The sequence below is a fragment of the Microcaecilia unicolor genome, chromosome 2 (genome assembly GCF_901765095.1).
Source record: "Microcaecilia unicolor chromosome 2, aMicUni1.1, whole genome shotgun sequence".
Taxonomy (NCBI): domain Eukaryota; kingdom Metazoa; phylum Chordata; class Amphibia; order Gymnophiona; family Siphonopidae; genus Microcaecilia; species Microcaecilia unicolor.
Window position 1 is genome coordinate 67,894,660 of NC_044032.1, and position 13,230 is coordinate 67,907,889.

General features: G+C 41.2%; 1 protein-coding gene across 1 annotated transcript in view; it reads right to left on the reverse strand.

Annotated features, from left to right (window-relative positions):
- Positions 1-13,230, reverse strand: part of ADAMTS12 (ADAM metallopeptidase with thrombospondin type 1 motif 12) — a 744,436-nt gene that overhangs the window by 303,337 nt on the left and 427,869 nt on the right. The window contains exon 13 of the mRNA XM_030193011.1: positions 920-1,053. Coding sequence (XP_030048871.1) covers positions 920-1,053 — 134 coding nt within the window. The remainder of the gene's footprint in view (positions 1-919; positions 1,054-13,230) is intronic.

Sequence of the window (13,230 nt, forward strand, 5' to 3'; positions counted from 1 at the left end):
GTTTATGTATGGAAATGTACAAATTTCATGGGCCAGTCATAAACAAAGTATTGTGAGTTTGTCTTCTACAGAAGCTGAATATGTGGCCGTATCGGAAGCGTGCAGAGAACTGATGTGGATTGAAAAACTTTTGCTGGATTTCGGAATAGCTGAAAAGAGACCAATCCAGTTAATGGAAGATAATCAGAGCTGCATCCGACTGTCACAGAATGACAAGGTTCAGTCACGTACCAAGCACATCGCAACGAAATACCACAACGTGCGAGAGTTGGCGAAAGAAGGGGTCATCAGTCTACACTATTGTCACACCAGTGAGATGACAGCTGACATCATGACCAAACCGTTACCCAGAGAACATTTTGTGAATCTGCGTATAAAGCTTGGACTTTGTATGAATAAATAATTGCATGACAGTAATGCATGAGAAGGGGTTTGTTGGAATGTAATTGTATTTTACATGCATTGCCTGTCACCTATTATTTCTCTGTGATTACTCTGTGACCTCTGATGTGAATTACTTAGAGAGGTCACACAGCTATGCAACTTCCTGTGGGGGTTAGACACAGCAGATGCAGCACATGCAGCACATGGAGCACATGGAGCTCATGATCTCTCCTAACCTGAGAGGATCTATGGTGGTGTGAGCATCCATTACCATCTAAGCACATGGAAGGAGCTGATAATACAAATGTATAATAATATGTATATATAAGCCTGTCTGATTATAATCAAACTACAAACTGTGAGTAAACAGATGTTTTGTTACTTCAACTTTAAAGTGACTCAGCAGTGAATTATTCAGGGGTGAATGAGAGAGAGATGAAGAAAGAAATTAACATTTCTAAAGCTGAAGCTGTGTGTACTAAAATCTGCTAATTATTTACTACAAATAATCCAACAAAAGAAACATACCCAATACCTTACACATGCCATTAATACAGATGTCTCTGCTGTTGTTTCCTTCAAAGCAGGCCGTGCCATCAATAACTGCGTCCAACATTTTCTCAGAGAAGTGTCCATCTACGGGTCGACAGAGCAGCTCACACGGATTTGCTGAAGCAAAAACAGAAACCTTGGGTCAGGCTTTATTTAGGTCAGCCCATGTGCTGACTGGGTCTTTAGAGCCAACCATATTTACTACCACTACTATGAATCATTTCTGAAGTGCTACTAGATATATGCTGTGCCCTGCAATGACAAGGGAAGTGAGCTAATGACTGACCTTACCAATATAGATACAAGGAAGACATTGGAATATAGGACTAAATTTATTTATTTATTTTTGTTACATTTGTACCCCGCGCTTTTCCACTCATGGCAGGCTCAATGTGGCTTACATGGGGCAATGGAGGGTTAAGTGACTTGCCCAGAGTCACAAGGGGCTGCCTGTGCCTGAAGTGGGAATTGAACTGAGTTCCTCAGTTCCCCAGGACCAAAGTCCAGCACCCTAACCACTAGGCCACTCCTCCTCCTATAAATGGTGCCTTAAAAATCGTCACCGAAAAATAGCGTTTAACACTATTCTATAGATGGCATTTAAAGGTACCATTTATAGAATAGCACTTAGTGCAACCATCCTAATATATAAATGAAGAGTGACCGACGTGCCGCGCATGCGTGGCACGTCACAAATCTCTTCCGACGTTGTTAGAGGAGGCAGGAACAGAGCTACGGGTGACCGGCGAGCTCCGGGCGGGGATCATCCGACAGCAGCTCTGAGGTGCACTCCGACAGTTCCGATGAGCTGCTGCTGCCGTTGCTGCTGCTGCTGCTGCTGTGACCCGGGCCACCATCCCCTGGGGCGGCTTTCCTGGGCGGGGGCTCGGCTGGACTCGGCGGGGCTCCAGCTGCTTTCTTGCCCGTTTTAATGGGCTCAACGGCTTGTTTACACTAATGAAACCTTGGTATAAATTCCTGCACCTAAATTAGACACAGATCCCCATTATTCTATAACAGCATGTATAAATTGTGGGAACTCCCCCGGTCTGCCCATGACCCTCCCATGGCTGCGCCCCCTTTTTGGATGGCACGTAAATTTTAATTAAATTCAATTAGCAGAAATAATTGCTTGCTAAGAAGCCAATTATTGGTGCTAATTGGCTCACTATTCAATTACATTGTGCACGCAAATTTAGGCGTGCGCCCAAATTTGTGCATGCAATTCTAAGCAACTTTTATAGAATTTGGGGGATAATGACCAATTAGTATACCCAGTGTACCCATTTTTGTCTGCCTGATGTACATCCAGAAATCCTACTTTCTCTTTCGTTTTCTCCAACACTTGCTCTCTGCCCTGGCTGATGCAGCAAGGATCACTCTGACACATGCTTGGGCGAGTAGCATCAGAGGTCATCTGATCTACTGACACATGTGTGTGGTATCCTCCATGTGCTGGCCTATGCACGTAGAAGTGAGAGGCTTGCCGCATCAGCCTGGGCAGAGAGCAAGTGCGGGTGCACTGCTACTACTAATCATTTTTATAGCGCTACTAGACATATGCAGCGCTGTACACATTATATGCAGGTACTTTCTCTGTCCCTAGAGGGCTTACAATCTAAGTTTTTGTACCTGGGGCAATGGAGGGTTAAGTGACTTGCTCAAGGAGCTGCAGTGGGAATCAAATCCAGATTGCCAGGATCAAAGCCTGCTGCACTAACCATTAGGTCACTCTTTCTCCCAATAGGCCACTCCTCCCTCCCAATTGAATTATTGAAGGGAGGAGGACGTGGTACTTGGATGTATTGGAGGACTCTGAGCAGGTAGGTGGTCACTGAGAGGCTCGTACATTCCATTGGGAACCCTACAGACCTGCATATTGGAAAAAGTAGGAATGATTGCTTTTGACTACAATTACTTTTATGTCAGCTTTCTTTTCTGAAGAAGAGTGACTTCGTTTATGTACAACACTGTCTTATTTGTCCTGATGTGACATTATTTCTTTCAATTTTCTGTTACAATTTAATACATTCTGTATATTGAAAAATAAAGAGGGGATTTTATAAGCTGTTTCTGCAGGTAAAACAGCATTTCAGGCACAGAACGAGGTATTTATAAAATTGCTTGGGGTGTACAAGTGCAAAAGTATGCACAAAGAGCCCACCTGAACAAATGTCCCCAACATTCCCTCTTGAAACTTGGACGCACTGCAGATGAACAGCATAGAAAAACAGCTGGAAAATGGGTTTTGAAAACACCAAATTGGACTATTGACAAGAAAACTGCGTTATGCCACTTTTTAGATGTTTTTCTCTTTCGAACACGAGCCCCATAGTAACCTATGGAACTCTGTAAGTCTAAGGGGTCCTTTTACTAAGGTGAGCTGAAAAATGGCATGCGCTAGTGTAGGCACGTGGTTTGGATGCGCTCAGATCCATTTTTCAGCGCACCTGTAAAAAATGCCATTTTGGGGGAGGGGAGGGTCGAAAGTGGACATGCGGCAAAATGAAAATTGGCATGTGTCCATTTTGGGTCTGAGACCTTACCGCTACCCATTCACTTAGTGGTAAGGTCTCACGCGTTAACCAGGTAGTAATCGTTAATGCGTGTACAATGCTGATTACTGCCTGGTTAGCGCTGTGTGCTGGAAAATAAAATAGATTTTCCTGCATGATTAGTGGACACATGTCAAAAATTAAATTGCCGCCCAGTAGTTCCAAATTGGTGCGCATTGGGCACTTGTTGGCACCAACGCAGCTTAGTAAAAGGCCCCTAAGTGCTTTGAAAAAGAGCGTCATAGTGTACAGTGATAGAACTGTAAGTTGCCTCCTCAAATCAATGATATAAGGAAGGCAGAGTGGGGACAAATAAGCAAAGCCACTTTATTAATTTGGAAATATTAATTGTGAAGAATACATATTTATTTATTTATTTATTCCAGTAACATAATTAAATGAAATAACTTTTGAAGGTTACAGGTATGGGTGGGGATGGAGGAGATTACTTGCAAGGATGGGTGGGGATGGAATGGATGCCAGTGGCGACAGGTGGGTATGAGTTAGATTCCAGTTATGTGCCTTGTAAGTGTGCCGCAAGGTTGAAAATCACTGCGTTAGTGCCTAATGCAGCTTAGTAAAAGGATTCCTTGGATAACATAACATTAACTTGTCTGAAAGAACACTGTTGCCATATTGGGCAATTATTATATTTATTTGGACTAATATGGTTTTTCATATTATACACACTGGGATGGTCCAAGATTGCATGCTGTTTTTTTTTTTTAATTTGGAAATTTGCACCAATTTCTAAACAAAAGTACTTGCATTTGCTTTTAGTCTGTAGGTAGATTTTTTTTCCTGAGAAAGTATGAGAAACGATTTTTTAAAAATGCCAACCTTGTGTATTCTTTTCCTCTCCTGCCCTAAATGTAGCATCAAGGAATGCATCCTCTCAATGTATAAGAATATAAGAATTGCTATAATGAGTTAGACCAATGGTGCATCCAGCCCAGTATCCTGTTTCCAACAGTGGCCAATCCAGGTCACAAATATCTGGCAGAGACCCAAATAGTAACAACATTCCATGCTACCAATCCCAGGACAAGCAGTGGCTTCCCCGTGTCTATCTCAATCATATCTCCCCTCAGCCATCACTTTTCTAAGCTGAAGAGATCTAACCTCTAGCCTTTCCTCATATGAGAGAAGTTCCATTCCTTTATCATTTCGGTCGCACTTCTTTGAACCTTTCTAATTCTGCTATGTATATTTTTTTAGATACGGTGACCAGAATTGAACACACACTCAAGGTGAAGTTGCACCATGGATCAATAGAGAGGCATTATAGCATAGTTTGCTACTGAGATAGAAATGAGGAAGCCACTGCTTGCCCTGGGATTGGTAGCAGGGAATCTTGCCACTATTTGGGATTCTGCCAGGTACTTGTGGACCTGGATTGGCCACTGTTGGAAGCAGGATTCTGGGCTAGATGGACCATCGGTCTGCCCCAGTATGGCTATTCTTGTGTTCTTATGCTGTCAGGGGATATGAGGCCATGCCCCTTTGTGGACTGAATAGGAGGCAGTAAGTGCTCCCATGTTAATTTTTTTTAAACAGTCATGGCTAATTCTAACATTAGAGCACAGCCAGAAAAAGATGTACTAGAAAAGGGCTGAATTTACAACGGCACTAGAAATGGGCTTAACACACAGGAAAGACCTGCATAAGGCCACATTAAGCCATTTCTTAGAGCAGCTTAGAAAAAGGCTCCCTAATTGTACTATTTTCCAGCCTTAACAAAATATTGATTGACTGCTCTGATTATTCAAGAAGATTGAATCAACCAACCATAATGAAAAAATAGAATATACGAAGGATGTTGAAAGCTTATTCTGATTCTTACAAGTTAAAGTACATCACAAATTAACTAGGGACAGAGAAAAAGTAATCCCAGGTCTGACCCTGCCTGGTAGATCATGTAAAACAAACATTTTAGCCTATTGTGAGTGAATTTTTTATTAAATCACTGATGCAACATTTGAGCAATGGTCTACTACTGAATAAAGGTCAACAAAAAACTACCATATTTGATTAAGAGATGCTAAATTACACAGCTGAGTACAAAAAATTGAATGGTGTGACAGATCAAACAAACCCTCATAAATTTCCAACTGGAATGATTAAGTGCAGTAAAGATGATCAATTCAGCCAAGCAAATTTATTTTTATAAGCAATGCGTTATCATTGAATCATAGAAGTACAAAGGCACTCATTTGTGACCCCCTTTGACTTTAACTCAGTAATGTAGGAAAGCCACTGGCAATAACCTTGCAGTAGGCCTCTTGTGAAAAGATTTCCATTTATTCAATGCTATCACTGTCTAGCTCAGAGGTTTTCAACCCAGTCCTCAGGGCACACACAGCCTGTCGGGGTTTTCAGAATATCCCCATTGACTGGGTTGAAAACCCCTGGTCTAGTTTATTTTAACTAATATATTCAGTGAAATGATATATGTAATCTGAAGCAGAAAACTATAATAAACTTTCGTAAAAATGCAGAAGTGAGAGTTGAACCTGGGCCTCTTAGTTCTCAGTTTACTATACTAACCTTTAGGCTATTTCTCAGACCTACATGCTGCTCTGTTAAGAATGCCTATAATAGCTGAAGCTGTCATAGAGCTTGGTACCCCTTGTAGGTTTCACATTCAGGGTACAGGGAGGGGGCATCAACCACTGGGAGATTAAGGAGCTGTTGTGTCTTAATTTCTCCAGTGGATAGCTGCTCAATCAGAGCATCTTTCTGTAACCCAGATGTGACAAATACACTAGGTCTAAATAGCAATGTTCATCTTTATAGACTTTGACATCCTACCCAAAACACACCCAGACCATGCCCCCTTCCATATGACATACTGCAGTGCTAGATGTCCATATCCTGCCTTTGTAAAATTGGGATTTGGACATGCATGCCAGTTTTCAGATGTCCAAAACGAAAATAGAGCTTCTAAAATAACCACCATAATATGGTAAAAACTTGCAAAATATAGCCTTCAGCATGAAGTCTTGAAGAACCTGAAAATGCCAAATGTTTTAAAGCATTTAGAGGGGCATAATCGAACGCCCAAGTTGTCATTAGGGCATCCTCGCAGGACGGCCCCGTAAAGGGGCGGGGCAACCTGTATCATCGAAACAAGATGGGCGTCCATCTTTCGTTTCGATAATACAGTCTGGGGCACCCAAATCATGAAATTTAGGTCAACCTTAGAGATGGTCGTCCTTAGGTCGTTTTTGAGATGGTCGTCCCCGGTTTTTGGCCATAATGGAAACTGAGGATGCCCATCTCAAAAACAACCAAATTCGTTGTGCACTGGTTCCCCTCACATGCCAGGACACCAACTGGGCACCCTAGGGGGCACTGCACTGGACTTCACAAATTGCTCCCAGCTGCATAGCTCCCTTTCCTTCGGTACTGAGCCCTCCAACCCCCTCCCCCAAACCCACTCCCCACAACTGTACACCACTACCATAGTCCTAAGGGGTGTAGGGGGGCATCTACATGTGGGTACAGTGGGTTTTGGGGGGGTTGGCGGGCTCAACATTTACCACCACAAGTGTAACAGGTGTGGGGGGGGGCCTGGGTCAGCCTGCCTGAAGTGCACTGCACCCACTAAAACTGCTCCAAGGACCTGCATACTGCTGTGAAGGAGCTGGGCATATTTGATATTTGAGGCTGGCATAGAGGCTAGAAAAAATGTTTAAAATTTTTTTTTGGGTGGGAGGGGGTTGGTGACCACTCCGGTGGTCATCTGGTCAATTCGGGCAGCTTTTCGAGGCTTGGTCGTGAAAAAAAATGGACCGTCGGCCAAATGCTCATCAGGGACGCCCTTGTTTTTTCCATTATTGGCCGAGGACTCCCATCTCTAAATCACGCCCCAGTCCCGCCTTCGGTACGGTGCTGACACGCCCCTGTGAATTTTTGGTCGTCCCCGCGACAGAAAGCAGTTGAGGGCGCCCAAAATCGGCTTTCGATTATGCCAATTTGGCGACCCTGTGAGAAGGACGCCCATCTCCCGATTTGTGTCGGAAGATGGGCGTCCTTCTCTTTCGAAAATTCACCTGTTAGTGGTCCTTTTACTAAAGTGCAGTAAGATTTTACACTTACCATACGCTAGGTGCAAAACTGGTATGCAATAAGTGCAAAGCTTGTGCTGAAAATGCATAGAGGAGCACGCCCAGTATCTGCCCTGCATCTACCATACAGGGAAGACACTTACAACAGAGGCACCCTGTTGCATGCAGTGGCACATGTTGTAGGAGCACCTGTGCTGTCAGCCACAGTTTGTAGATGGCTTAATTAAAATTAAACACTTTTAACAAAATTGACTCACTGTCCACATATACAGTAACCAAGACCACCGAACCCAAAGTGGATAATGCGACTGATACCAAACTCCTATTTCAACAATTTTATAAAAAAGAAGAAAGGGGAAGGGCCTCACAGATCCGTGGTAATATAGCACTCTGACGGACTGGTTTGTAGAGTGCTCTGTTGATACTCATTTAGAGCTCATTCAAAGCTATTTCCATTAGACCTCAATCCATCATCGGCCAGAAAAAACCTTTATTGTTAATTTTGTCAATAACTATGCAGACTTTTACTGCATAGTTTATGTGCTAGGTTTTTTTGAGTAAACGTCTGCATAGTTATTGGTAAAATTAACAATAAAGGTTTTGAAATGGTTTTTCTGGCTGATGATAGATTGAGGTCTAGTGGAAATAGCTTTGAATAAACTCTAATTGAGTATCAACAGAGCACTGTACAGAACGGTCCGTTAGGGTGCTATATTACCACAGATTTCTGAAGCCTTTTCCCTTTCTTTTTTTATAAAATTGTTGAAATATGCGTTTGGTATCAGTCGCATTATCCACTTTGGGTTTGGTGGTCCTAATTAAAATTAAAAACAAAGTACTGTTGCAGTGGTGCACCTCCCCTACCATCTCCGCCCCAGCTTAATCTCCCCAAGTCACACCCCCAATGGTATAAGGGGCCCTTTTACTAAGCTGCAGTAAAAAGTGGCCTGTAGTAGTGTGGGTCCGTGATTTTGATGCACGCTGGGCCATTTGTTTTACCATGGCTGGGAAAAAAAATTGCATAGTCCCATTCTACTGACCCTATAGTACACAAAACTTTCAAAAATAACGGTTGCCCCTCCAAACTTTTAAAGGCTTTTATCTTTGTTATTTGTAACCCCACTTTTGGTACCTTTTCACTCAGCGATTCACTCACATATATATTTTTAAAATCTATCCAAGCAATTCTCAAAACACTTTGGGGCCCTTTTACTAAGCTGCATTAAATGCTAACATACACTAAATTCAGCAAAAAAAAAAAAAAGACTAATGTGGGACACGCTAAAGTGGTCCACATTAGTTTTTGTGTCTGCGTAGGTTAACCGTGCAGCAAATGATTTTGTGGATTTTTGTGAAGGGGTGTATCATGGATGTAGAATGAGAGTGAATGGGCTAATAAGCTAGTGTGCTGATATCCCCGGCATGCTAACGGTTAACACATCTATAACACGGGAGTCCTTAGTGCCTCCTAAATAGGAGATGGTAAGTGCTCATGCAGTTATTTTTTTAATACTCTTATTGAAATAAAGAAATACTTTCCAAGAAAAAATACCTACAAATAACTATTTCAAGCCCACATCAAGGGAAGACCATCAAGCAAGAAGCCATTACAGAAATAAAGAAAATAAAATTCAATATACATTCCTTACAAGCACAGCAATTAGTTAATCCCTAAAAAAAAGTACCTTCTACAGTCCTCATGCCTAAAATAGGCCTGGATCTGGCATATTCTATAATAGTGTATGCAAATTCTTGGAATGCCCATGGCCACACCCCCTTTTCGGATCCACGTGTAAGAATTTACATTTGCATCTTTATAGATTATCACCTAGCAAGATGCACATGTAAATTCTAATTATTGTCAATTAGCGCCAGCAATTGGCTGTTAGCTCTCAATTATCAGTGATAATTGGCTCGTTACTCAATTAAATTGTGGCACAAATTGGGCATGTACCCAAATTTTGCACACATAATTTTGAGCGCCATATATAGAATTTGGGGGAGTGTGGAAAGTAGGTGCACTACTTCAGAAAGAGGGTGTACTCTTTTCTGGATAGGGTGCCTCTGCATGCAGAATAGTTTGCATATGCATGGTGGTTTCACCATTGGGAAAGTGTTCACACTTTTTCCGAAATAGTGCACCCTCTTTCCACATAGTGCATACTATTTCCATAGAGTGTGCACTATTATCAACAAACGAGAAAACATGTAAAGAATTTTTCCTATTCACTTTCATTTGGTAATGACACGCAATGACACAGGGTACGTCTTTGCAAACAACAGACTGTCCCTATAAAACAAAACCTGAGTTGTATAAGAAGTGATGATCCACTACAAGTGATCCAACTCTGAGAACTGACACTGGTACATCTACTTGGTGTGGACAGGAAAAATGGGGTAGACAAGAGGGCTAATTGTTATTTTTCTGCTTCATCCACTATGCTGCTATAATATGACCAATTACCCAAATTGATAACAAAAAGATGGAGGGAAATAATTTAAGAAATTGCTCAACCTCAAAGCATAAACTGGAAAGTCAGATGAATGAGTCTGTATTCATAACACAGCAATCTATTGCCTGAAATAACAAGGAAACATTAATTATTAAATTTTCATTTTGGAAGAAAGAAGAACTTCTGGCAAATATAATCAATCACATCCATTGAATTAATGCTGAAGAAAAATAACTATATGCAAAAATTAGTAATAAAGAGATAATCCCAACATTGCAGTATTAAGCATTATGAAGTTCTTCTAGATGAATGTAGTTAGATGTTGTAGAATATGGGCACGGCCATGAGCCTTGGGTCAAGGCCTAAAGGGCAAAGGCTAACTAGTCTGTGTGACTCAGAAACTCATGATCTGATAAGACATCCTTGCGTGCAAGCAGGCATGAGAAAGGAGGAAGTATGAAAAGAAACAGGAAAATGTGGTTTAGCAACATAGGGGAAACAGATGGTGAGAAAAGAGAACAGGATGATCTCTGAGGAAGATAACTTGTTAAAACCATGTTAAGCATTGTTTTGAAAAAAAGATATATAAGTAGCTGTATCAGAGCATTATTTTGGAGAGACAGCTTCAGATAGTTCTTATGTATAGCAGAGCTGTTCTCCCATGAGAAACTATTAATTGAATCTATATTTGTAGAGAGGTGTGGTAGCCGTGTTAGTCCACTCTTAAAGGTTATCAATAGAAATCAAACAAAATAAAACATGGAAAAGAAAACAAGATGATACCTTTTTTATTGGACATAACTTAATACATTTCTTGATTAGCTTTCGAAGGTTGCCCTTCTTCCTCAGATCGGAAATAAGCAAATGAAGTAGCAGATAGTATATATGAGAGAAACATCAATGCATTACTTTGACTGACAGAGTGGGAGGGTGGGGTTATGCATGGGGACATCAAAGCATTTCATTGATATTCTAACAGAATGGGTGTTGGTAGGTGAGAGGAGGGTAATAAACAGAGAAATAAACAGAGAAATACAGCTTTATGTTTTATAATGAGTTAGAAAACCCAGATCCTTATTAAGTCCTGTTTGTTGGGTGTCAAAATATTCAATCGTTCTTATTTCAAAGGTCTTACATTCCTGTATTGTTTTAAAATTACCTTTCAGTATTCTTACTGTGAAATCACTGGTGCAGTGTTCTGGTCTTGTGAAGTGTTGGCCCACAGGGGTGGGGGCCTGACTGGCACCGGCTATTTTCATGTGATGTCTGTGTAGATTGAATCTTGTCTTAAGCATCTGGCCTGTTTCTACAATATAGCATCCTTCGTTACATTTCTTACACTGAAAGATATATACCACATTGGAAGATGAGCATGTAAAATAGTCCTTTATGTTGAATATTTTTCCTTTGTGAATGACTGTGGGGTCTTGTGAAATGTTTTGGCATAGTTTGCAGCTGGCTGTGTTACACGGGAACGTGCCCTTTTCTTTTTCCGTCTGTGTTGGAAGTTTACTTCTGATCAGCTTGTGTTTTAAATTTGGTGGCTGATGGAAGGCCAGCACTGGTGGGGATGGGAATATCTCTTTCAGTAATTCATCTTCCTGAAGTAGTGGCTGTAGGTCTCTTATGATTTTCCTCAGTTTCTCCAGCTCTGGGTTGTATGTCACTACAAGGGGAAAGATCCATTATTTACAGCCAAGCCACAAGATACCACCGTATCTGCTCGGACCCAGAGGATAGAGACAGACACCTTGAAACCCTGACTGCATCCTTCAAACAGAAAGGCTACAACCCCAAAATAATCTCCAAGAATATTACCTTCTCCCTCAAAACACCCAGGGAAAATCTGCTACAGTACAAAGAAAAAAAAGCCAACGACAGAATTCCCCTTGTAGTGACATACAACCCAGAGCTGGAGAAACTGAGGAAAATCGATCAGATTTGTTTGGCACAATTTTCCTTTGGTGAAACCATGTTGCCTTGGATCTTGTAACCCATTGGATAACAGGAAACTCACTATTCTATCGTTGAGCAATGCATCCATTACCATTCGAACCACAGAAGTAAGGCTTACTGGCCTAAAGTTTCTCACTTCTTCTCTGTCTCCACTTTTGTAAAGAGGGACCGGATCCACTCTTCTCCAATCCCATGGAATCCCCTCTCTACTGTCTCCAAGAATTTATTAAACATATCTTTAAGAGGGCCCGTCAGAACATTTCTGAGCTCCCTCAAGATTCTGGGATGGATCTCATCTGGCCCCATGGCTTTGCCCACTTTCAGTTTTTCAAGTTGTTCATAAACTCTTTCTTCTATAAATGAAGTAATATCAACTTCATTTTCATATGTACCTTTATCAGCTGACTGAGGTCCTACTCCAGAATTTTCTTTGGTGAAGTCAGAAGTATTTGTTAAACATATCTACTTTTTGCCCCATCATTCTCCATGTAGCAGTTCATAGCATCTTTCAGTCTTACAATTCCATTTCTAGCCTTCCTTCTTTATGTTTTTAGCCATTTGTTCTTCTACTAGAGCCTTTGCTAGTGTATTTCTCTCTTCATTTATTTCAGTTTTATCTAGAAATCTCTTCTGTGTTCCTCTTCTTGTGTTCTTTTTTATTTCATGAATGCCACCTCTTTGGTCTTTATTTTGTTAGCGACTTGTTTGATGAGCCATTTCGGTTTCATTTTTCTCTTGATCTTGTTTACTTTCCTTATATAAAGATCTGTTGCTGATTTTATAGCTCCTTTCAGTTTGAACCACAGCTCCTCCACTGCTCGTATGTCCTTTCATCTCATCAGCTCGTTCTTCAGGTACTCCCCCAATTTTACGAAGTCAGCATTCTTAAAATCCAGGATTTTGAGCTTTATATGTCCGCATTCCACTTTAATTCTTACATCAAACCATACAGGGTGATGATTACTATTGTACAGGTGGGCAGTGGTCACCCACCTGGATGCTGAACACACTATCTCCATTTGTGAGCACAAGATCTAACATTGGCCCTCCTCTCATGAGTTCTGTCACCAATGTGCTTCAGCAATGTTTCAGCAATGTGCTTTGAAAAGCATCCACAATCTTTCTACTTCTTGCCAATTCTGCAAATGGGACATTCCAATCTGTATCCATCAGGTTGAAATCTTCCAGCAATAGCAACTTCCCCTTCATTCCCAACTGTTGGATATCTATGACCAAATCTTTGTCCAAATCTTTGCTTGT